The 25212-nt window shown below is 37.3% G+C and overlaps 1 protein-coding gene across 1 annotated transcript in view; it reads right to left on the reverse strand.

The window, feature by feature from the left end:
- Positions 1–484: 484 nt before the first annotated feature.
- iffo1b (intermediate filament family orphan 1b) overlaps positions 485–25212 on the reverse strand; it is a 31948-nt gene continuing 7220 nt past the window's right edge. Inside the window, exons 2-9 of the mRNA XM_067449106.1 lie at positions 19453–19513; positions 18012–18107; positions 15237–15377; positions 11688–11875; positions 11437–11557; positions 8913–9002; positions 8500–8630; positions 485–4098 (exon numbers count right to left, since the gene is read on the reverse strand). Of these exons, the coding sequence (XP_067305207.1) occupies positions 4014–4098; positions 8500–8630; positions 8913–9002; positions 11437–11557; positions 11688–11875; positions 15237–15377; positions 18012–18107; positions 19453–19513 (913 nt within the window). The 3' untranslated portion in view covers positions 485–4013. The remainder of the gene's footprint in view (positions 4099–8499; positions 8631–8912; positions 9003–11436; positions 11558–11687; positions 11876–15236; positions 15378–18011; positions 18108–19452; positions 19514–25212) is intronic.

Below are 25212 nucleotides of genomic sequence, written 5' to 3' on the forward strand. Positions count from 1 at the left end.
TGCAAAAAAAAAGAACAAGATAAAAGAAAAACAACCTGAGGATGGTTCATAACCTATTGTTCGACTGATTAACTTTTGTTCTGGCTCATCATAGAAAGTGATATGTACTGTGATATGTTTATTAAAGCTTTCACTCTTTGTTTTTCTACAGCTGAAATTTACATGCTGGATGTACAGCACCATGTTTTTCAAAAGCATGAGGTTTTCATTTTCGCTGTTTGAAGCATCTATCCTGAATGTTTTATTTCACATTTGGCACTCGAAATGTCTCTGAAAGAGGTTTAGTCTCTATTCTTGAATACAAGCTGTGGTTTACACTCAAACTACAGATATGAATGACCAACAAAGCCCAAAAGAATGTGGGTTTGCCAGTTTCTCAGTACTGTATTAGTCCCCGTGGGTGTTTGATTAGAACTAGAAAGTGCTCGCCCAAAAGGAGAGCTGATTATTACAAATCACGTGAGGTTCTTGAGAACGTTTTGCATGATATACTGCTCAAGATATATTCTCCAGTAGATCTAGCCCAGGGGTGTCCAAACTTGGTCCTGAAGGGACTATTCAGTGGAGTTTAGCTCCAACTTATCTCTACACACCTGTCTGAAAGTTTCTAGTATTCCTAGTAGTAAGACCTTGATCAGCTGGTTCAGGTGTGTTTATTTGGGGTTGGAGCTGAACTCTGTGGGACAGTAGCCCTCTAGAAGCGATCTAGCCCAGGGGTGTCCAAACCTGGTCCTGAAGGGACTATTCTGTAGCATTTAGCTCCAACTTACCTCTACACACCTGTCTGAAAGTTTCTAGTATTCTTAGTAAGACCTTGATTAGCTGGTCCAGGTGTGTTTATTTGGGGTTGGAGCTGAACTCTGTGGGACAGTAGCCCTCTAGAAGCGATCTAGCCCAGGGGTGTCCAAACCTGGTCCTGAAGGGACTATTCTGTAGCGTTTAGCTCCAACTTACCTCTACACGCCTGTCTGAAAGTTTCTAGTATTCTTAGTAAGACCTTGATTCGCTGGTCCAGGTGTGTTTATTTGGGGTTGCAGCTGAACTCTGTGGGACAGTAGCCCTTCAGAAGCAGGACTGGACACCCTTGCAATAAATCAACAAATCTTAAAGGTGCTGTATGTAATTTTCTGACTGTACTAAAGCATAAAAATATCAACATTTGTTTGCAGATATTTAGGAAACATGCTAGCATACTCGTTTCTCTGATTTACAATGATACAGCCAGTTATTCTACTTATGTGCGTTCTGTCGGAATGTCTATATTTGTTTTGGTCTGTGTGATTCTGCCCACTGCCAAATTACCCAATAGTATTTCGGCACCCTGGGTTGCCAGTTGGCAGAAAACACAACGTATTGCAGCCATTGACTGGGTCAGAAATCGATTCTAAAATATTCTACCCAACCTAAAATTACTTAGCGTCCATCTAAAAATCTCTATGAATGGGAGTATTAACACGGATAAATAAACTTATAAACTTATAAGTGTGTACGTATCCTCGCCTTGCATTGTCAAGGGCGTTCGCTCCTGTTGCATGCCCTCAATATGGCAACCCGTGTGAGCATGGCGTCTGAGGAGGAGGGGGCAGGGGAAATAACCCTCTCCAATATTTAGAATTTGGACTGCAGTACCCATTTCAACCACTAGCTGTCAATATTACATACTGCACCTTTAATTTGCAGGTTTTCCCAAATCCTGCAAACATTCCCTATTTCCACCTCAGAGTACAAAATTGAAAAAGATGGTTAAAAGTAAGAAACAAACTAGCAATTATGAGAAATAAAGAAGCAGTTGTAAGCTATAAAGTCGCAATTACTAGAAACAAAGCAGCAATTATGAGTTAACGTTAAAATCAATGTTGGGTAAATTACTCTAAAAAAGTAATTAATTAGTAGCTACTACTTTACTAGTGTAATTAGATTACTGTACTTATTACTCCCTTTAAAAAATGTAATGCATTCTTAATAATTATTTTCTAAATCCCATATGAACCTTGACAAGTTTAACAATACAAGGATAGAAATGAAGCTGCTCTTTTAATTCTTACAAATAACAAATATAAAAATGTAAATACCAAAGTATTTAAATGAAGGAGTTTAAATTAAGAACAAACATTTTACATACATTAGATAATACATTTGCATGTAAATTTCACTATTGTGTTATACAAAATTGTTCTATAGTCTATATTTCATACAATTACATCAGAAGTAACTGATGTACTTTTCTTTACTTTTTGATTGAGTAATTAAATTACAGTAATTTTACCCAACACTGGTTACTGTTTTAAGAAATAATGTCGCAATTGTGAGATATCAAGTCGTAAGTCTAAAAGAAAGCGGCAATTGTGCGAAATTATGAAATATAAAGTTGCAACCGACAAAGTCGCAACTATCTTTTTTGCTTGTTTGTGTTTGTTTTTTTACTCTGAAGCAGAAATGTGTTTCCATAAGATCTCTAAGTTAGAAAGGGATAGAAAAGAAAGAAAATTTAGTTTGTTAAATATTTGATGGGATCCTTAAAATCATTCATTAATGAGTTTAAAGCAGTGGTGTCCAATCCTGTTCCTGCAGAGTTCAGCTCCAACCCCAATTAAAGGTTTTAGAGCTAAACTCTGCAGGACAGTTTCCCTTCCGGACTGAGTTTGGACACCCCTGGTTTAAACCATCAGGATCTCTCTCTAAAGGATCACTGACTCTAATAAGATCAGATGCTCTGACTTGAACTATTATGAACTATCACCACTAGCATGAAAATAACTCTTCAGGGCCTCGCTCTAAAGGATTTCTCTCAAATCACCTTATTCTATAGATTACTCTCACACCCATTTCTAAGTCTGCAGTTCTTAACAGAACAGGTCTGGACTACAAGACTGTTCCCAATGAAAACAACAGGTCAGACAAATGGATAGATCTTTGCATCAACCTCAGCCATCAGAGGCACCAGCAAGGTCTTAAAGACACAAAACAGAAAAACGGCAAAGGTGAACTACACTGAAAGGATTTTACTATCCAAAATAGAAATACTAAATACATTTATGGACTGGGCAGGTCTCATAACTATAAGCAGCGATACATATACAGCATTTTCATGAAATCCGATTTTCGGAAATGTATCTCCACCGGCAGAGAAATCATCAATATCATTTATCTTAAAGATGAAAAATGAGGGGAAAAGTGAAAAGGAAATAACATAGCGGTTGACATGCGTAACACACTGACATGTACTCAGAGCCATAACATCCTCAAATCTCACTCATCTGACCTCACCCATCACTCATGTTTTCCACCCGCAAGGGAGGAAGCCAAAGAGTTCATTACTCTAAGAGCGCATACAGCCGAGACTCCAAAGCATCAGCTGGCATCAGCACAATACCGTTAGCATGAAATGTCATACATTTCATGTGAATTAAAGCACAGAGATGGAGGAAGTGCAGGCTACAGTTACCTCCACCCTTCACTAGCATAAACAGCCCAGTATTTACAAGAGCTCAGACAGGAAGCACAACACACCCACTGACCCACGGCTTACAGCGGCACGTAACGGTACAAGCGGCAACAATAAGTGAGCAAATGTCCCCTTAGAGTCGAAATGGAAACTTTGTGAAAACATTGTCATTGATTTTCTGCCAGACATTCAAAATCAAAAGTGATTGTATTCACTGCTGAAAATATGATGACTCAGACATTTGGGTATGAGATCGGAAAACATGACTGATACTCGCCGGTGGACGGGATCACTGAAATCAGATAAAAGTAAACGGTCTTGTGAGGATTCTCATCTTTAAAATGATGTTGGTGTGAAAACAGTACCAGAGGGGAAATGTCAGTGCATGTTCTCTTTTGGGCACAGAGCACACAAAATGGAATCCCGTTTACCACCACCACAGGCAGTTACTGGATAGTCTGCAAAAACATGAGCAGGGCTGATGTTGGTACTGATGACAGGTGACATGAAGAGATGAGGGGCGCTTTTTCTTCTTCTTGCAAACACCTTCTTCAGATTGTTGTCATCATTATCTTCCTCCTTCCTCGGTTTTATCCCTCTCTGTTTCTCCGTTCGGATCTATACCTCCTCCAGGTATAGAAGAATTGGATTTACTGTAAGGTGGTAAAAAGAATAAATATGCTTTCTTGTGATTTGGAAAATAGTAAAATATAACTTTATTTTGCAGTATATTTCAGAATACTTCAAAGGATCACATAAAAAGGACACTTCTGTCATCATTTAATCACCCGTATGCCACTTCAAACCTGTATTTATTTATTTCTCCTTGGAAAATTGATTGACAGGGCTCAATCTGAGGGGCTCATTGAGGGGCTCGTTGACAGGGCTCAATCTGAGGGGCTCATTGAGGGGCTCGTTGACAGGGCTCAATCTGAGGGGCTCATTGCCAGGGCTCAATCTGAGGGGCTCATTGAGGGGCTCGTTGACAGGGCTCAATCTGAGGGGCTCATTGCCAGGGCTCAATCTGAGGGGCTCATTGCCAGGGCTCAATCTGAGGGGCTCGTTGACAGGGCTCAATCTGAGGGGCTCATTGAGGGGCTCGTTGACAGGGCTCAATCTGAGCGGCGGGATAAACAGTTGTTTTTCAACCAACTAGTCTTCAACTAGAAAGCGCTTCAACCAACCAGAGCAACGTAAAGCGGAGCTAGTTGAAAGATTAAACTTTCGCCGTATCCGGTCAGCAAAACTCCGAACACATCTTCCCTTTTTAAGAATGACTTCAGTGCCATTCTTTGTTCTTTTCTCAGAGAAAAGCTTAAAGGACAACTCTGGCGAATTTTTAAGTTCATCTTGATCCTTATATCTTTGTGAGTCTATAGAAAAAAAACGAATTATTTACAAAACTATAGTTGTTGCCTTCATATCCAAGTTGTCTTATTCAACAGAAAAGTGTTGGTAAATATTCCCTCCGGTCTCAAAATTGTTATATTTTCTGTTCTGTTTGTTAGAACTGAACTGGGGAAAGGGGCTTTTGCGTATGCAGCTCCGTTTGACTAGCCTGGCGTGGTCCTACTCAATTCTAGTCACAATATGAACCTCCAGACCTAAAAATGTGGTGGGCGGGGCTAAGTTCGGCTGGCATCCAGGCTACCGTAAGACTGGAATCTACTCCAAATGAATTTGAAATGACAAACTCTGGTGCCTATGGAACATTTTAAATCTAATATTCAAATATTAGATTTAAACATTTAAATATAATATTAAATCTAATATCACTTGAATAAGACTCAATGATGTGCAATTATTTTTTTAAAGGTGTCATGAACTGGCTTTTAAATAATTTGTATACTGTTGTCTGAAGGTCAACTTATGACATTAGCATGGTTTTTACATTCAAAAACATCCTAACTAATAACTAATAAGCTATTTTCTACACTGGTTTTGAGGCTCTCTTCTGGATGTTGGGTTTTGATGGGCGTGTCACAATGGAGACTTGGAAGTAAACGGCTAGGATTGGATAAGATTTGATAATTGAATGAGCTTCAGCTCCCATCAGTTCACGTGAGGGAGGGATTTATTTGAAAAGGGCAACCAGAATAATTCTCTGATGGGGCTCAGTCTCAAAACATATCTATCAAACAAACACAATGATTTATCTCTCATCCACACGTGATTTATTAATATTATTACTTGGCCCGCACGATCAGCGGATATAAGTGCGAACCACACACATACACGTGCGCGCTCTTCAAACACAACAGAGATCAAGAAATGAATGTTAATGTTATTTCACTATTTAAGATTCACCGGCCTGCCGACGGGCTTATGTTTTGGTAGCCTGTCTGGAAAACACATGGGACGTCAGGCTTTGCGAGCCCTGGGAGTCTGAACCATAGACCGTAAAAAAATATGGACGACTCGACATCATCCGTTTCCGCTTGCCATATTTGAAGCTTTTAGGCAGCCTTGCACGGCGCGGACATCTTGGGACCGAGTCTGCGCAGTAGCTATTTCGGGACCAGAGTTGCGCAGTAGAGCGCAGGAAGTAGAGCAGGAAGTACAGTCGCGATATCAAAAGCCCGCCCACACTCTCGCAGATGCAGAACAATTAATTATGTTGGTGTGAAATAAACAGTTATGGAAATGTAGAAATTAAAGCTTAAGCTCTAATCTGCTCCCAAAAATTTCGAAAAAAGTCCGTTAGTGCCTCAGTGACAACTTCACTCAGAGAAGCCGTCAGTCTCAGCTGTCAATCATGACGTCACACCCCCCGTTTTTATAGCATCAAATAACTAACTAAAACTAAACTTATTTTTAAAACGAACACCTGAAATGAAATCATCGTGATGATAACTGCCTTCAGTGACATAAACTACCTTTGGGGGAAAATTTTTGAAGTGTAATTTTATTATTTAGTTTGCCTCGCGTCCATTAGAAATCACAGAGGCGCGGCTATACTGGGACCGGTCACCGGGGGGCGATCGAGGCGCGAAAGCTTCAGTAAATGAGAGGGAGACTGCAGGCTTGGTCTGAACGAATCGCAATGAACCAAAAAATAAGGGATTCTCCAGCCTGTGACAGCTCTGTTAGACAAGTCACGTAAGTTACACATAATCAGTACGATCTTTAACAATGCAATACTATCGCATATAAAAAACATGTTTTACTCACATAAGTGTGCTGCACCATTCCTGTCGTATCCAATATAGAAGGCACAACATTGTTTTAATCTCAATATGTCTGCAAATCCAGTGTCTGTGTCTTGTTTACAAACGATTATCTTGCTATCTTCAGCATGTTTATTGCTCTGTAACGTGATCACTTTAGCTCCATGAGTCGGTGGGAGGGGCTACATACACATAGTGGCGGCATTGTACCCTTCTAATACGTCATTGATATGAGAGCCTCGTTTTCTGGGCCTGGTGTCTATAAAAGCTTTTCTTTTACTAACAAGGAAATTTCAGCACTGAATCTTACAGCATGTTCTTATATTACCATGACCTTTTATATATTTGCCCAAGGGAAAGTTGATTTCTCAATTCATCACCCCTTTAAGTGTTTTACTTTTGTGATTGTAACTGCTACCCATTCTTGGCCAGAACACTCATGTGAAAGATATTCTGGTTAAATAAAGGTAAAATAATAATAAATAAAAAAATCAGTGACCTTTGACTCATAGTCTTCCATATGGACATTTCTCAAAATATCATCTTTTAATGTTTCACAGAAGAAAGAACGTCATACAGGTTTGCAACGTCATGAGAGTGAGTAAATGTTGACAGCATTGTCATTTTTGAGTGAACTGTGAACTACGTGTATCTATGGCCCTGTTTGTACCTGTTATAAAGATGCGTCTTGGGCCATCGGATCACAAGTAGACACAATCCTGCTTACACCTGGTGTTTTAATCCTTCTCTTTTTAATCCTTCTCTTTTGAATCACTTTCAGCCTATTCTGTTCTGAATTCTTTGAGGGGAGGGTCTAATGGACGAAATAAGTTAAGTGCAATTTACATATGAACGGAGATGACGGCAAAACATAGAGAGCTTTCGTTTCCACTCTGACAGCCGCAAGATCACAGTAAATGCTATGAGTGTGTGTAAAAAATCAGGTATGGTGAGAGAACATTGTGCTTGGTATGATTTTCGTCTCGAAACCAAACTTGGGCCTTCAGCTAACAAAGTCTGGCTTAGCGCACTTCCCTTAATGTTTACACATTAGGACAGTAGGTGGAGAGTAGGTGGTGTTTTGTGGCTGTTTGAACACATTCGCCCACATGAGCGTTTACACTATGAAAGCAATTCGGTCAGATGTGTTTCGACTACCTCTGGAAGTGGTAAAAAAATGATGTATATGGTCAAAAATGAACCTGTATATAGCAAAAATGACACCTGTACATAGCGTTGTCCACTTGTGATCCGATCGACCAAAACGCATCTAAATTCCAGGTGTAAACGGGCCCATGTTGCGGACCTCACGAATATGCATATATGAATGTAACTTCATAGTTTACAGCAGTCATTTTAGTATCATTGAGGGTCACTCTTATAGTTTTTATTCATAGTTTGAATTTGTTTTTCTTTTAATATTTGATGTTTTCCTTTTATTTATTTATTTTTCTTTTAGATCTAGTTTTAGTCATTTGGGTGTGTGTTTTTATCATTTGTGTGTTGATAAAATTAGATTTTTGATGTGTTGATTTGTGTGTTTTTAAATAGGTCTATAAAGTTTTTATACATTTTATTTAAGTTTTTGTTATGTTAGTACAAGTTAAACTAAATGAAAATGAGGGACGTTTCCTCAGCAATTAATTAAAATAATTAAGCAATTAAATATGTTTTTTTTTGTATTATATTTTTTTTGAGTTAGCATTTATTTTATTTCAAGCAAAAATGTGTACGTTTTAATTTGAGTTAACAATAATAACCCTGTTAAATGTCCAATGTAAAATCTCAAAATCTTAGTACCCAGGATACAGTATGAATAGTGTGCAACAAGATAACCCAACATGTTAACAGTTTTAAAAGCCCATGTGTGTGTGGATATATGCATACTTGTTTCCGCTCTGAGTGATTAGTCTCCTACAGGTTTCCATCTGCACATCCAGTCCTCTCTTCATACTGCACATCTCCATGTACTCGTGAAGATGGCGGTTCATGTCCGACTTAGCTGTGGCAAGTTCCAACTACAGAAAAACGGACTGAATCAGACCGGGCTGATGGACTTCTATACTTGCATTTATATGTACATTTATTCTCTTAGCACTTTTATCCAGCATAATTACCAAGAAAATAGTAGAACAATACTATTAACAATGCATATAAAACATAATTTGTGTATTGTATAGTTAGCCATCATCACAAAATAAAACATCAATTAATGTTGAAATTGACCATTCAGAATCAAAAGCAGTATTATAATCTGATAAAGCATGAAATTAAAAGTAAACTATTCAAACTATTCTCACCTCGATCTGGTCTATAGTCTCCTGATATTCTTTCTCCCTGGAATTAAAAAGACATTCAGTGTCCTTAATCACCTTTTCCAAACATTCCTCCTGTTCAGACAGAAAAAGAGAGAGAAATAAATCCCACAGGCACATTATCTCACTGCAGAAGCATAAGCACTCACCAGCAGATGAGATTTTACCAGAGGGTAAATAAAATACTAGATTAATGACCCCGCTGTTGGAAAACTCTAAACACTTTGAGCTTTCCATGAAATGCGACACAATTCCAGGCCGCATCGCATTAACTAATGTCAGTGATGTTTAGTATTGAATCACCCCCCAGCAAACTGGACTGAGTACCCTGTCCTAAATATGAGCAGTGTGTGTGTGTGTGTGTAGTTGCATGTGTCCTATGAGTGAACCCCATGACTGGATGACCAGAAGAATCCTATCCTCCTTTGGAAAACCTCTGAAACTGAGCAAGCATGTGAGCCTAATCTTTATTCTGTCACATTTCCTTTGTCAGATTCCTCCTGGCTTCTATTAAAGATGCCCACCCTTAGAAGAAATCAATGCTCACCAGTTTACTGCAAAATTAAAAAATATGTGAAAAAGAATTTGAGATGGATAGAGAGACAGACAGGAGAGGCAGAGAGTGCCTACATATGACTAATATTTTGTAAGCCCCCTTTTTGCTACCAAAACAGCCCTGACCCATCGAGGCATGACCTCCACTAGACCCCTGAAGGTGTGCTGTGGTATCTGGCGCCAAGATGTTAGCAGCAGATTCTTTCAAGTCCTGTATATTGCGAGCTGGGGCCTCTATGGAGTGGACTTGTTTGTTCAGCACATCCACAGATGCTCGATTAGATTGAGATCTGGGGAATTTGGAGGCTAAGTCAACACCTCAAAATTGTTGTGCTCCTCAAAACATTCCTGAACCATTTTTGCTTTGTGGCACATTATCCTGCTGAAAGAGACCGAAGTCACCAGAGAATACCGTTTCCATTTAAGGGTGTACATCTGCAACAATGCTTAGGTAGGTGCTTGTTTTAAAGTAACATCCACATGGATGGGAGGATCCAAGGTTTCCCAGCAGAACATTGCCCAAAGCATCACACTGCCTCTGCCAGCTTGCCTTCTTCCCATAGTGCATCGCACCCGACCATCCACATGATTAAAGAAAACGTGATTCATCATCACACCAGGCCACATTCTTCCATTGCCCCGTGGTCAAGTTCTGATGCTCACTGTTGGTGCTTTCGGCGGTGGACCGGGGTCAGCATGGGCATCCAGACTGGTCTGCGGCTATGAAACCCCAAACACAACAAACTGCAATGCACTGTGTATTCAAACACCTTTTTATTAGTACCAGCAATCAACTAGCCCTGTTGCCGGTTCACCACTGTTCCTTCCTTGGACATCTTTTGATAGATACTGACCACTGCAGACCGGAAACACCTCACAAGAGCTGCAGTTTTAGAGATGCTCTGACCCACTTGCTGCCTAATACATCCCACCCACTAACATACATATGTATGTATGTATGTATGTATGTATGTATGTATGTATGTATGTATGTATGTATGTATGTATGTATGTATGTATGTATGTATGTATGTATGTATGTATGTATGTATGTTAGAAATGTAAATATAAATGTTAGAAGTTATTAATTGTGATTGGTCGATTTGACAATAATTATTTCATAAGAATACAACTCACAGAATTGGGTTATATTTCTGCGCTACATTTAATTTACTGGAAAACTAATAGACTGAGTATGAAAATTACAAATTCTGAGAAAGAAAATAATTTTTACACGAAAAAAACAAATTTAGATAAATGATTAGAAAGTAGAAATGAAGAAATTTCAAACATATTTAGTAAGGGCTCCAATCAGATTCTTGGATTATAATCAAAAGTCTTCCTATAAATTATGCTTCACATGTTTTTCACAGCACATTTATTAAATAGTATTCATTTTATTGTACCTACTGTACTGTTTACTCTTTAGTTTTGATTTATTATTATTAAGAGAGTTTTTTTTTTAAATGCAGGAATTCAACAACTTTGTGAACTTATCAAAATTTTACGAAGGCTTTGCGACGAGGCTGTTACTGAAAGATGGGCCAGGGTCAATTATATTAGACCTCCCAGCAAAAAATCAGTAAAGCGCTGCCACTCATTTCACATGCAGAAGGTTAGCCAATCATAACAGAGGTCATTTACATAGAACTGTTATAGTTACAGTAGCAAAAATAGGATAGGCCATGTAACTTTAAGTAGGAAATAAGATGGTTAATATTATTTTTAAATTATGTCACATTTTATTGTCTAACATTTTAAGTGAGTCAAAAAGATTGAAAAATAACGTACTATATATGATATGGACCCTTGAATTCTTGAGAGGCTTTTATTAGTGAGAAAGTTCCCATGTGCATAAATAAATGAGGAAGTGGTAAGCAGTAATGTGCATTCAAACAAAACCACAAACACCAACTATATATAAACCATATGACCCAGAATGCGGTGCACAAACCTCTCCATGATTAGTGTCTGTTGTTAAAGTGCATCCTGGGAAATCCTCCCACAGAAGGAGCGTTTCCTCTGTCTCTTCCCAAGCCAGAGAGTCACAGTCATCCTCAAACTCACACTCACGCCTGGCAAATACACAGGTAAGTCATTAGTTATAGAAGTTAGCTATGAAAAAAGACTGTAAAAGGACAAATCAGTTGACAATTAGAAACCGCAGCTCTGACCAAATATTGCAATGCATTTTTAATCTCTCACAATTGAGTCAACATTCTCTGCATCTCTTCATTGATCTGGAGGGTTGAAGGGGTGCAGACTTCATCCTCTCGCGCACCACCTCCATCACTTTCAGAGGTGCTGACTGGCTCATCTGTCTCGCTGCCGTTGGCAGGTTGCGAGGTTTGTTTACGGGCACGAGAGGTGATGGCATTTTGAGGGCTGGGAACCTGAGATGGCAAGAGAGAGAGGTTCAACTCATTAATAACTTTAACCTCAACATTTTTGACCCAACATAGCATTGAAACAAATATTTATAGGTTCAACCACTCCCTCCTCTACCCATAATGCAATACACATCGGTTCTCTGTGCGTCAGACACACTATAGCAGGCATCAGCAGAAAATCACAGCAGCTGAGTCAGAGAAAGAGAGGGGGTTGGGATGTTGTATGAATTACAAGGGTGCAAGATTACACGATACGTATACATGACATTCATTGCAGAAAATCATTTTCTTTTGGTTTTCCAGTAAAAAGGTTGAAACTGAAAACCATATCGCCTGAAAACAATAGGTTTATTTGAGTAGCATCAGGCATTAAATTGTTCTTATATTAAGCATAAACCAAACAAAATGTTGTTAGATTTGTGCTGAAAACAAGAAAAGTCAATTCAAATTCATTTTTTCCACAAAAAATCATGAATTATAATAACTTAATACTGTCTTGCCTTATAATTGCATTTAGCAGATTAGATCTCTGTGATAATATAATTTACATTTTGTGATGATGAATAAAACACTTAAGATTTGCTATAGCGTATATCTATATTGTTTAATGTGTGTGTACTGTATGTACACAATGTTGGATTTGGATATGGTTAACATTTTGCAATGATACCAGCAATCGAGCAGTTTAGCTTAAAGTATATGTTGCTTTATGTCATGTATGTGGATAAAATTGAAAAAAACTGTTTTTAATTGTATGTAATTAAAATGACATATTCAAGACATTCTTTGGAAAACTATTTTTAAAGGGTTAGTTCAGTCAACAATTCTGTCATTAATTATTCACTCTCATGTCGTTCCAAACCTGTAAGAAATTCGTTCATCTTTAGAACACAAATGAAGATATTTCTGATGAAATCTAAGACATTTCTGACTTCAAAGACAGCAATTACCACTTTCAAGGACCAGAAAGGCAGCCCATGTGACTACAGTGGTTTAACCTTAACTTTATGAAGAGTTGAGAATACTTTTAGTATGCAGAAATAAAAATAGTGACTTTTATTCAACAATTTCTTCTAGCCTGTCTCCTTTGCAGTTTACATTGGTCAGCTCCTGCGTCAACATCACACGCATGCGACGTGGTGCTCATGTGAACAGTATTTACTACATCAGTAGCTTAGGAGACTGGCACAGACGTAAAGAAATTGTTAAATAAAGTTGTTATTTTTGTTCCTTTTTTGAGCAACATTTTAAGTAAGAGAGCTCATCAAAAATATCTTAATTTGTGTTTCGAAAGATGAAGGAAGTTCTTATGGTTTTGGAACAACATTAGGTTAAGTAATTAATGACAGAATTTTCATTTTTGGGTGAAGTAACAAAAATCACTTTATGATGCATGTCACCTAAAACTGTTATTACAACCATTTATGTTTTGTAAATAAATTTTCTATGTTGCATTCTCAAAGCCTTCATAACTACAATATTATGAAATTCTCCTGAAAGTCCTCATGAAATCAAAATGGACCCTAAATACTTTGTTAGCACATCTTAGGGTGTTCCAATCCATGGAAGTTAATACACAAAAAAAAAAAAAAAAAACAATGTTGCGGTAATCTTTAATCAAAACTTCCGGTCTGGAAATGGCATTCCTTCTCAGATGACGTCAGTTTTTACGGCTTAGGTTCTAAAATGCTTAAACACTCCCCTCCAACCGTTAATCTGCTAAGAGTGAGGGATAGAGAGGAGGAGAGCTGAAGCAAAACCCTGCGTTCTATTCAATATTCCATTTCACTTGGAAATACGTCACAGCACTGAAGAAAACTCACTCGCCACTTCTGGATCACTGGGACTTTAACATAGGTCATTTTATCTTGTTACAAGGATGTTTAGATATTTTGATTAGAAAACATCGAAAAAATGATTTAACAATTTTGCAGCGTAAAGATCGTCAGTGGAGCTTAAAGGGATAGTTTAATGCTTGAAAAACCACACACAATGATCGTGATGTATTTTTTGTTGCTTATTGCGCTAAAACAGTCATATAGACACAGAATAATGTGTGCTGGTCTTTAGGGCTGGGTTTCGATTCAAATTTCAAGAATCGATTCCGATTCTCAAGATCTTGAATTGATTATCATTATTCGATCCGATCCGATCTTCCAGATTTAGATAAGTGTTTTTGAAGAAAGCATTTTTTTCCAGCTGTTACCTTAATTACAGGACTGCAACATATTGTATACAATTATTATAGACATTCAACTGCAAATTAATGGAGTATTTATAGTTGTAAAGAACAATCCCCCTTCCAGAGTGCTCTAGTCAGCGAACGCGCGCTGTGGAGAGGGCGCGCGCTGTCATGACAAGGCAGCCATTACAACTTCCTTGGCAGTAAGAGAGCGCTGCAGTGAGAACGGCTGTGATGTAAGCTGCGTTCTTGACATATCCAACAGCCGCTTCTTAAGCTTGGCAGCATAGTGACGAGAGCATCGACTCGAGTTGGTTTATTTACTGTAGTATTCTGTCTGCGGCGGTTCTTACCACGGCAGAACCAGAGAAGAGGAAGAGTGAGGAAAAATCGGTCTGTCCGCAGCGCATCTTTAGCACGGCGGCGGCGGTATAGTGACGAGAGCTTCGGTTTGAGTTTGTTTATCTACTCTAGTATTCTCTGTCTGTGGCGTTTCTTCAGCACGGCGGCGGCGGTATAGCTACGACAGCTTCGGTTTGAGTTTGTTTATCTACTCTAGTATTCTCTGTCCGTGGCGTTTCTGGAGTTTTCAAAGCTGCCATGTTCGTTGTTTTAATGTCCTTTCACCTCGCGCAGATGCGTGAATTCAATGACGCGGCAAATTAAGGGATTGATCTTTAGAAATTAATATGAAAATCGATTCAGAATTGGTAAATCGATTTTCTCAACACAGCCCTACTGTAGTATTCATGTAATGATGTAAACACAGTCAGTTATGTTTTAAGTGAGAAAGAAAACTGAGTCAGGATTTTAAGTGACAGCAGCCTTAATATACCTTCTTAGGATTAGGAAGCCATGAGGATGGAAAGAGGCCAAATCTGGCCAGGATACAGGGTTACACCCCCACTCTTTTTTGAAGGACATCCTGGGATTTTTAACAACCACAGAGACCTTGGTTTAATGTCTCATCTGAAGGACGGTGCTTGTTACAGTGTAGTATCTCCTTCACTGGGCCGTTAGGACCCACACAGGGTGAGCACCCCCTACAGGCCTCACTAAGACCTCTTCCAGTCTTAGGCTACATGGTGATTTTTATTTTTGGGTGAATTGTATTTAAACAATAATGATAGCATAACATAGAAAAATCAGGAAGTGCAGATGTTTGTTAGAGTGTTTAAATACCTTAAATATCTTGATTGGATCTTCACAGTTTCTTTGTTGTGCAACATCACACAGGCGAGCTGTGATGTCAATACGTCTGCAGATGTCCATGTCCACTTTCATGGCCTTCTCCTGGATCTTACTGTCCAGCTCTGAGAGGTTCTGTATGTGTGGGCATATGTGTCATTGTAAGCAAGAATGAGATCAAATAATTAATAACTCATTTCTATAAATTACTCTGTTTAGTATTCACGCTACTGGAGTTTCAGAATATGTGAAACTGAAACTGCAGTGGCATGTCTATTTTGGCACACAATGAGGAAAACTGTGATGATTGTGTTCCTTGGACATCCCGCTAACAGCCAATGTGTGTACTGAACTCAATCTCAAAAACAAGCTATTTTTAACTTTTTGAGCTGTGTGATAAATCTTTTCTGGGAAGAGTATTTGATACAAAGTAATGTCTGATTTTCAGATAAAACATCAAAAGATTTAAATAATCAAAGTGCTAATTGTGAAAATATGGAGGTGGGAATATGTGTGTGTGTGTGTGTTTGTGTGTGTGTGTGTGTGTGTGTGTGTGTGTGTGTGTGTGTGTGTGTGTGTGTGTGTGTGTGTGTGTGTGTGTGTGTGTGTGTGTGTGTGTGTGTGTGTGTGTTTGAACAAAAGCACAAAGCTCATATATTTCCCTTAAGTATTTCACCAGAAAATGTGATGACTGTGGTCCGCTCTGAGTGCTATGAGTGTAGTTGCTGCTATGAATACACATACTGTTCGTGAGCTCGCCAGAAACAAACCCATGAGTGTGTGTGTGACTTGTTGATATAAACTCCACGTGAACAATGTAATGAAATGGCTGCTATATAAAAAACCAACATTAAATCCTGTGCTGGCCCAGGCTGGTTTGTGCTGGTTAGTGCTGCTCAGTACTGGTCAACCAATGTGTTCTTGATAATTCAGTGCCTACTATCCAGTACCTATTCACTGTTATTGCATTGAAAAACAACTTTAGCATTCATTTAAATATAGTTGTGTAAGGATGACCTATTTTTGTAGGCCAAAACCTGGAAATGAGTTAGCACTTCTGAAGTTTTAGCACTTTCGGTTCTGTTTTTTTTTAACGTGTTTTTGGTTAAATGCTTGTGAACACAAGCTCAAGATGTTTTCAGATTTTATTCCATTATGTAAAATACATCAGTTATACCCTCTTGTTATTTCTTTTAAAGCTTTCACTTGTCTTATAAAAGGCGGTTGCTATTGCCTAAATGGGACTACAGAGATTCTCAGGGGCATTAAAAGTCATCAGTCGACCAGTAAACTACTCACTAGTCTGATTTCACAGCCTCAGTGTGTTAATCGCGCTATTCCAAACTATAAAAACGTAAGCCTTCTGGGGAATTTTTTTAAGCAAAGACTGAAAGAGTTGTCGGAAGCTTAGTGGTGTTGACATTAAAGTCATGTGACCGTGGTGTAGATCCTTTATAGCCAATTGTTTTTATGCTTCAACATTCATAAAAGGTGTTAATATGTGAAGATTATCACAATGAACAAAACGTGTAATAATCATAAGCTTTTGTTATTCACAAAGCTTATTTTCTACAACAATCTAAAGTCATTGAAAAAAATCCTATTGCGTTTTTGTCAAGGAAACCAGGGTAATCTAACTAACTTTTGGGTTGGCATACAAAAATGCATCACCCCTGCTGCACACTTTAGAGTACTTATTACGGAAATAATATACTATAAAGCATATATGTAAGTGCAAACGGAATGTAATGTTTTCAAACAGATAATTGATTTTTTAAGTTTGTGTTCACTTATAATGAAAGTTATATTAGAGTTATATTAATAAATATCCTGATGTTTCCAAGAAAATTAAAAAAAAAAAGCATCCATCCATGATAAAAGTTCTCCACACAGCTCCAGGGGGTTAATAAAGGCCTTCTGAAGTGCGTTTGTGTAAGAAAAATATCCATATTTAACACGTTATAAAGTAAATATCTAGCTTCCGCCAGACCGCCTTCTGTATCCAACTTACGGAAAAAAGCGCAGCTGACATACAATGCAACTACTGTAAGCGTTTTAAACTGTGAGAGGCGTTACACTTTCTTTGTAAGTTGAATACGGAAGGAACACCAGGATATTTATTAATATAACTCCGATTGTGTTCATCAGACAGAAAAAAATCATACACCTAGGATGTCTTGGGGGTGAGTAAATCATGGAGGAATTTCATTTTAAAGTGAACTATTCCTTTAAATGCATTTAAATTAAAATAGATTTTAAATGTATTGAATTTATAATAAAGTCAATTAGCTGCAATTAAGAGTGTTATTTGGCTCACTTACTGTAAGTAGGACTTAAGTACATATTTGTATGTAATTCCATAATAATTAATAATTTCTATTGTCTTAAAAATGTGGTTAAAGTGTACTGCCGCATGTACTGACGAACATTTATGGTAAATTAAAATATACTTTAAAGCCACACATTTGTAATGATGAAGTTGCAATTTAGTACATTTATTAACATTATTTATTTTTAAATATGTAATTTTAAGGTTTTAAATATACTTTTAAGGTTTTAAATATACTTTTAAGACATTTAAGTACACCACAAGAGCACATTCAATACACTTATTTTTAACAAGGGAGTTCGACATGAGGTTTAGAACGACATGAGGGTGAGTAAATCATATCATTTTCATTTTGGGTGATAATGTCCTGTCCTGTCCAGTGTGTTTGGGGCCAGTGAATTTGTTGTTTGAGTGTACTGAGAGTGTGTTTTGCTTCTCACATTGCTCATGAGTCCTTTAAAAAGCACGAGTTCAGCTTTCAGCTGTTGCACCTTGAGGGTCAACTCATCCTGACATTCTTCACTCTCCTGTAGGTCCTACACACATACATAGACAAATGCATATCCATTAGCATTATTATTAAACAATACATTTTCTGTACAAATCATTTTCTTGGCCAAAATCATCTCAATGTTACTCATATACTTCCAAAAACCCAACCTAACTTCATATCTAACAGTATATGACAATAAACCTACTGACCCACATAAAAACCCACAAAAACGTGCATACAACAATTACATAGTGAACAACTATTTAGAAACTGTAACTTATAATTAAGTTACTAAAGAAAAGCACACAGTCATTTTGAAAGACAATAGTTATTTTATATATTAAAATCTGGGTTAAAAATTAAGTTAATAATAATCAATGCAGCTCTAAGTTCAGGTATAACCCAAACAATTGAAACTAAGAATAAACACTAGATTTCAGATTTTAAAGTAACAGAGATAAACTAAACTCTTCTTCAATTACACAATAATTGATATCATTAAGCATTATACTGTAGCATTTTTAAATAACCTATTACTAAAGTAAAAACTGTGTCTAAACACTGCATCTAAGTAAAACATCTAAACACAGACTTTTCTCAATCTCAGTCTTTTGCACACTCAAGAGCTTCTCCTGAATTGAAGTTCATCCAAATAACACTTGATTCCAGAGGTAAAACATGCCAAAAACCTCATCAAAAGGTAAATAACACTTGATCCCAATGGTAAAAGATGCCAAAAACCTCAAACCGCAGACAACATCATTTTCTTGGTTCGGTTTACTCAGTTTTCAGTGATGTACTGTACACTACTGTTCAAAAGTAAGGTTTTTTTTTAAATAAATGAAAACTTTATTCAGCAAGGATGCATTCAACTCATTAAAAAGTGACAGTAATTTGAAAAATTGAAATTAATTCTGTTCTTGTGAACGTTCTATTCATCACTGCATTCTGGAAGAAGTATCACTGCTTCCACAAAAATATCGAGCAGCTGCAGCACAATTGTTTTCAAAATTGATTATAAGAAATGTTGCTGTATGATGACAGCTTTGTCATCACAGGTATAAACTGCATTTTAAAATGTATAAAATAAAAAAAGATATCTATAATATATTTTACAATATTACCACATGTTTATTGTACACTTGATCAAATAAATGCAGCACTGGTGAACATTAGACTTCTTTTAAAAATCTTACAGATCTTTGAATGGTAATTTATTTAAAGACTTTGTTAAATATTTTTCAAGAAATAAAACAGGAATTAAATGGAAAAATGTTGTCAGGACAATACGGCTGCAATGAAGTTAAATGTGGTAGACAATAATATCTATAAACAGCGCATGGTAAAGAAGTAAAGAGAGGGTTTGGCTCGGAAAAAGTGTTCCTCACCTCCTGTAGATCATTCATTCTCTGTTCCATGTCCATTCTCATGGTGTATTCCTCTTCCCATCTGAGAGGAGAAAACAAGAACATCAGGACCAACAGCAGAGCATGACTCAACAACATGTACGTTTTAATTTTGCTATAGCTAAAAATTTTAATATATCACAATGGTACAATAAGTTAGATACAATTTCAGACATTGTTTATTGAAATATTTCTACCCTAGCTCTCTCCCCAGCAAACAATAGCCATCATTTAATAGTTATACAGTTAAATATAGACCAGATAAAGCCTGGCTTTGAGTAATCCACTTTCAGCCAAAATAACCTTGAAATTGGTTGCATGTAATTTTTGCCAAAATAACTGGCGAGATGTTTGATATTAGGGCTGCACGATTATGATCATAATTGTTGATTTTTCCTTCGAAATTGGAATTGCAATTATTTATTACGATTAGCACAATTGACATTGAATGATGTTTTGAATAACTTTTATACCTTTGTTTGAAGCAACTACATGCCATATTTTTATAGGAAAATAACCTGAAAACATTCTTCCTGAAAAACTTGTATTGCTCTTCTATAGCATTAGGCCTCAAATGTCAACCATCCATTGGTTTGAGTTATTTTATTTGCCGCTAGAGGTCGCTTATTTAAAAAAAATGCATAGCTTGATGATGCCATAATTTTGCAGAGCTTTAATTTTGCCGCAGGCGACCGCTTCAGCTTTTCCCGCTTCTTCCTGTCATGCCTATGTGGGGTAACACAGCGATGTTTTGTTGAAAGTGATGAAAGTTTTGTTATAATGCTACCCTGTGCGTTCGCTCAGCAGCTACTATGAGACAGCTGGATTTATATTAGACATGGTAAAACATTGTACTCGCGGTAAATCAAAAACAAGATTTAAACAATAAGGTTAACTGTGTTGAGCTATATTTTAATGATTAATTTTCTGTTGATGAATTTATCCAAACAGTTGCTCATATGATTGAATAAAACGGAAACGGAAATCAAGGGTAACGCGGGGAATGATGTCATTGATAGGCAAAAAACTAACATGGTCCGTGTCCTGGTTAAAATTTCTTATTTCTCTGGATTTAAACATTCTTGGAAACATTTGGGATAATGTAAGTTCATAAGTCAACAAAATATATAACACTGTTCTAGTGGTTTTTGGATATTTTAATATTCCAATGTTACATATTTTGCCTTGAAATAAAACAGTACATGATATTATAATATTATACTAAAACTAAAATTAAACCAATGGAAAAAAAGTCAACCTGTAGAAAAAAATAAAAACATCTTAAAGGTGCAGTGTGTAATATTTTTTTTAAGATCTATTGAAAGAAATGCAATATAACATAAAAATGTTTTCAGTGGTGTATAAAGACCTTACATAATAAGCCGTTATGTTTTTATTACCTTAGAATGAGTAATTTCTATCTACATACACCATGGGTCTAGCCTGACAAGCCAGACCCACATCAAGATGTTTGGTCTGGGAACTCACCATTGACAGGGCTCAAATCTGAGGGGCGGGATAAACGGTTGTCTTTCAAACTCCCTCTGCACGCGATAGGATAGCGGTACACCAACCAGAGCAACGTGAAGCGGAGCTCGTTAATAGATTAAACTTTCGCCGTATCCGGTCGGCAAAGCTCTAAAACACATCTTCCCTTTTAAAAAATGACTTCAGTGCCGTTCTTTTTTCTTTTCTCAGAGAAAAGTTTAACTTCAAGTCTTCTAGAGTCGCGGTCAAAGTTGATTCGAAAGACCACCGTTCGCCAGCTTCTGTGTTTACTAAAAGCACGCAAGCGCAACTCTGCCGTCATTATGCTAAGCCCCGCCCATCGACTCTATACACGATATGATTGGCCTGACCAGAGTTTGGTTTTTACAGCTCAGTGTATTGAGAGTTGCTAGACGACACTCGCGGCAGATTAGATTTGCTCCCGCTAGGGTGCGTCTAGACTTCTAGGCTACCATGGGTCCCCTTACAGAGAAATCGCCATTTTGCATCATGATACTACAGTAGCCCTAAATAGACAAACTGCACTACAGAGCACTAGCTACTCTCTGCCGTCTTAGACGACCACATCTTTATCCTGTGTTGGTCACTCTAGCTTCTCTATGTATGCCAAAAGGGAGGGGTGAGCGGTGGGCGGATGTAATTTACAACCTCACCACTAGTTGTCCCTAAAATTTACACAGTGCACCTTTAAGCATGCAGAATAAAATAAGGGGACCTTTTTTTGTAATTGTGTCTTTGAACGATTACATATTTGTGGCATCCATAATTGTAATCACAATTAGAAATTCGATTAATTGCGCAGCCCTATATGATATACCATAATGTCAACAAAGTAGACTTATTACAAGGTGTTTGGTTTCATTTCAATGACATGTTCATGTTGTAGATGAATAGTCTATTCTTGAGCTATAGTTAGACGTCTATAAAATTTTGCCTTGTTTTAGTCTAGATGTCAGGGCTCTGTTTTGACGAATATTAGATGTCTTTTAAATGCAAAATTTCTTGCTGGGTCGGGTGCATTCAAAAAGAAGCTAAACCAAATTTTTCAGTGAATCAGGTGATCTGGTTCACAAAACTGGTCTAAATTATTAATTTACAATCTGACTAAATGAATGTATGTTTCACACACAAAAGTCTCACATAACATAAGACTTACAGACATATAGAAAATATCATAAAGAATATATCGCACACGTCTAACTTTTAAGATACTTTTATGGTGCTTTTAGACCCTTTTTGGAGAGGAAAAACTCCCGCTTCCATTTATTGTAATTGTATGGAGAAACCCAAAAACGTCTTCAAAGTTTCTCCTTTCACGTTTCATATATGAGAACACAAGTTAATAACGGCATGAGGGTGAGTAAATGATGGCAAGTGTTTCATTTTTGTGTGAACTTTTTTATGCTATATAAAACACATGTCAAAGAAAGACAATTTAATACTGCTATTGTAAAGCAGGGAAAAAAGTAAAACATTACATATTGTTCCCATTGTAGAAGGGTGTGTGTGTGTGTGTGTGTGTGTGTGTGTGTGTGTGTGTGTGTGTGTGTGTGTGTTTGTGTGTGTGTGTGTGTGTGTGTGTGTGTGTGTGTGTGTGTGTGTGTGTGTGTGTGTGTGTGTGTGTGTGTGTGTGTGTGTGTGTGTGTGTGTGTGATCTTCATGCGTAAGTGTTTTTGTTTCTGTGAGCATGCTAGATCAATTTAAGTGCACCCATTCAGTCCTTTTAAAAGATCCATCAGCCCAGTCAGCTCTACAGTAATTTACTGTGTGGCTATTCAACAGTAATATTGTCCAGTGCAGTAGTATAATGCAATGAGGTGGAACCGAACAAGCCCTGTCCTTATGTAAGAGCTACTTGACATTCAGAGCATTGCAGCAGCCTCTACATTTATTAAACATTCTCACTGGACAGCAAGGTTAGTTTAAAGGCTATGCATTACTGTCAATTCAAGGTGCAAACATGCAGTTACTGAGGGGAGCGACAGATTACGAGAGCGACGTGAGGAGAGAGGGTGGAGAGAGAGAACGAGAGAGTGAGATTGCTTCTCTGCAGCCTGAGCTCTTGTGTATGTACTGCAATGCAGATATAACAGATCATAGCTGCTGGATGCCATGGCTGTAATAGAGCGGCTTCAATGAGACAAATGTTTTACGTTGCAGAACATATTTGAATTAATGTCTTGTGTACGCATGTACAAATGGCAAGTGTGCTCAGCTTCAGAAATTTTAATGTGAATTTAATGTGGCATAACATTTCTTTTTATGTTCAATGTTGAAAACAAGCGTGCTGCTAAATATTTTTATGGACACTGCAATTTTTTTGTAGGATTATTTGATAAATATAAATTTAGAAAAGCATTTACTTGAAACAGACATTTTTGTAACACTTGCCTGTACTGTGATTTTTGATCAGTTCACTAAAGGAAAAAAAAAACTTTAACAAAAATCTTACCCCAAACTTTTGAGCGATAATGTGTCACGTATATTGCCGAAAAATGTTTCGCTCCATGGAATAGTGGGGGAAAAAGTTTGTGAATCAATGAATCGAATCACAAATTCAATGATGAATTTGCATCACTCAAAAAAATTCTGTAAAATATATGTTGGTAAATGCTGATGTTTATGCCTATATATTGTTATATATGGATATGATTTGTGTGCTTTCAGCTGTTCTGAATGATTTTTGGATGAATGGGAGTGCCGACTGTGAGCCAGGCCCCCATTACTCAACATCACTGCATGACCTCCCTGATGCTCTTTAGTCTGAATAGAAGCAAATCCCTGCATCCTTGTTTCAACATCTAGTGGAAATCCCTGAAGATCCTGGAAAAAAGGAAGCTGTTATAGCAGCATAGTGAGGGATTAATGCTTTTGCCATACTTCATTTCAATTAAATGTTTAAGAAGGCAGAAGAGCATCAGGGAGGTCAGGCACTGATGTTGAGTGATGGAACCTGGTTTGCAGTTCCAATTCATCTCAAATTTGTTCAATTAGTTTACTAAGTCACAACAGCTCACTGGTTTGTGCATGGGTCATTTCGGAACTGTTTTGTTACACAGAATTGTCTTTAATGTCACTTTTATATTTGTTCTAGAAAGGAGTGGCCATATGCACAACTGTTAAAAGTTTGCCACATTGATAATAATAAAAAAAAAAAAATTGTTGAGCAGCAATTCAGCATATTAGAATGATTGCTGAAGGATCATGTGACACTGGAATTTTCTGAACAATTACTGCAGTCTTCAATGATCAAATAAATCTTGATAAAGTCTTCTTGAGACTTCTTTCAAACTATTAACAATCTTAGTGCGCCCAAATGTTTGAATGAAAAACCAATGTAGAAAACATGGTTTGATTATTCTTAAAGCTACACTGTGTGATATTTTCCCCCATCTAGCGGTGAAAAGGTATATGACCATCCAGTGAATAATAGTTTCTGTTCCTCTCAATTCTGATTTCGTTTCAACTCCTACGGTGGCCGATTTAGTCCAAAATTAACATGGCAATCCCCCTCTTCACATTCGGCACGGTGCCATCAAATGTTAAAACTCGAAAGGCGAAGCTTGAATTTATGGGTATGTCCCTCTTTGGCTAATGTACTTTCAAGATGGAGGGGCAACATGGCGACCAGCATTCGAACCCCTCACCCGTATGTATTTTCAATGGCATATTATACACTTATGAGAATACTTTATTACTTAAAAGAAGTAAATATACATTAATGAGCACATATATTTTTGAAATTACTAAGTGTTTTTAGCTAAGAATAAACTAAAAAAGTTACACAGTGTAGCTTTAACTAGATTTTCATAGTATTCAATTTTGAATCTGCTTGGTTTGAATGATGGTTATATATATACAATACCGATCAAATGTTTGAAAACATTACTATTTTTAAAAGAAGTCCCTTATGCTTATCAAGCCTGCATTGATTTGATTTGATTATTAAATTTTTAAATGACGGTATTCTTTAAAATACCATTTATTTATGTGGCGCAATGCTAAAATATTCATCAGCCATTACTCCAGTCTTGGGACACTCCTCCAAATCATTGAATTCAGGTGTTCCAAACACTTCCTTGGCCACAGGAGTATAAAATCAAGCACCTATGTAAGCATAGGAGCTCAGTGAATTTAAGCGTGGTACCATGATAGATTGCACCAGTGCAATAAGTCAATTTGTGAAATTTCCGTACTACTAAATATTCCATGGTGAACTGAAGTGGTAGGAAA

The sequence above is a fragment of the Pseudorasbora parva genome, chromosome 7 (genome assembly GCF_024679245.1).
Source record: "Pseudorasbora parva isolate DD20220531a chromosome 7, ASM2467924v1, whole genome shotgun sequence".
NCBI classification, from domain to species: Eukaryota; Metazoa; Chordata; class Actinopteri; order Cypriniformes; family Gobionidae; genus Pseudorasbora; species Pseudorasbora parva.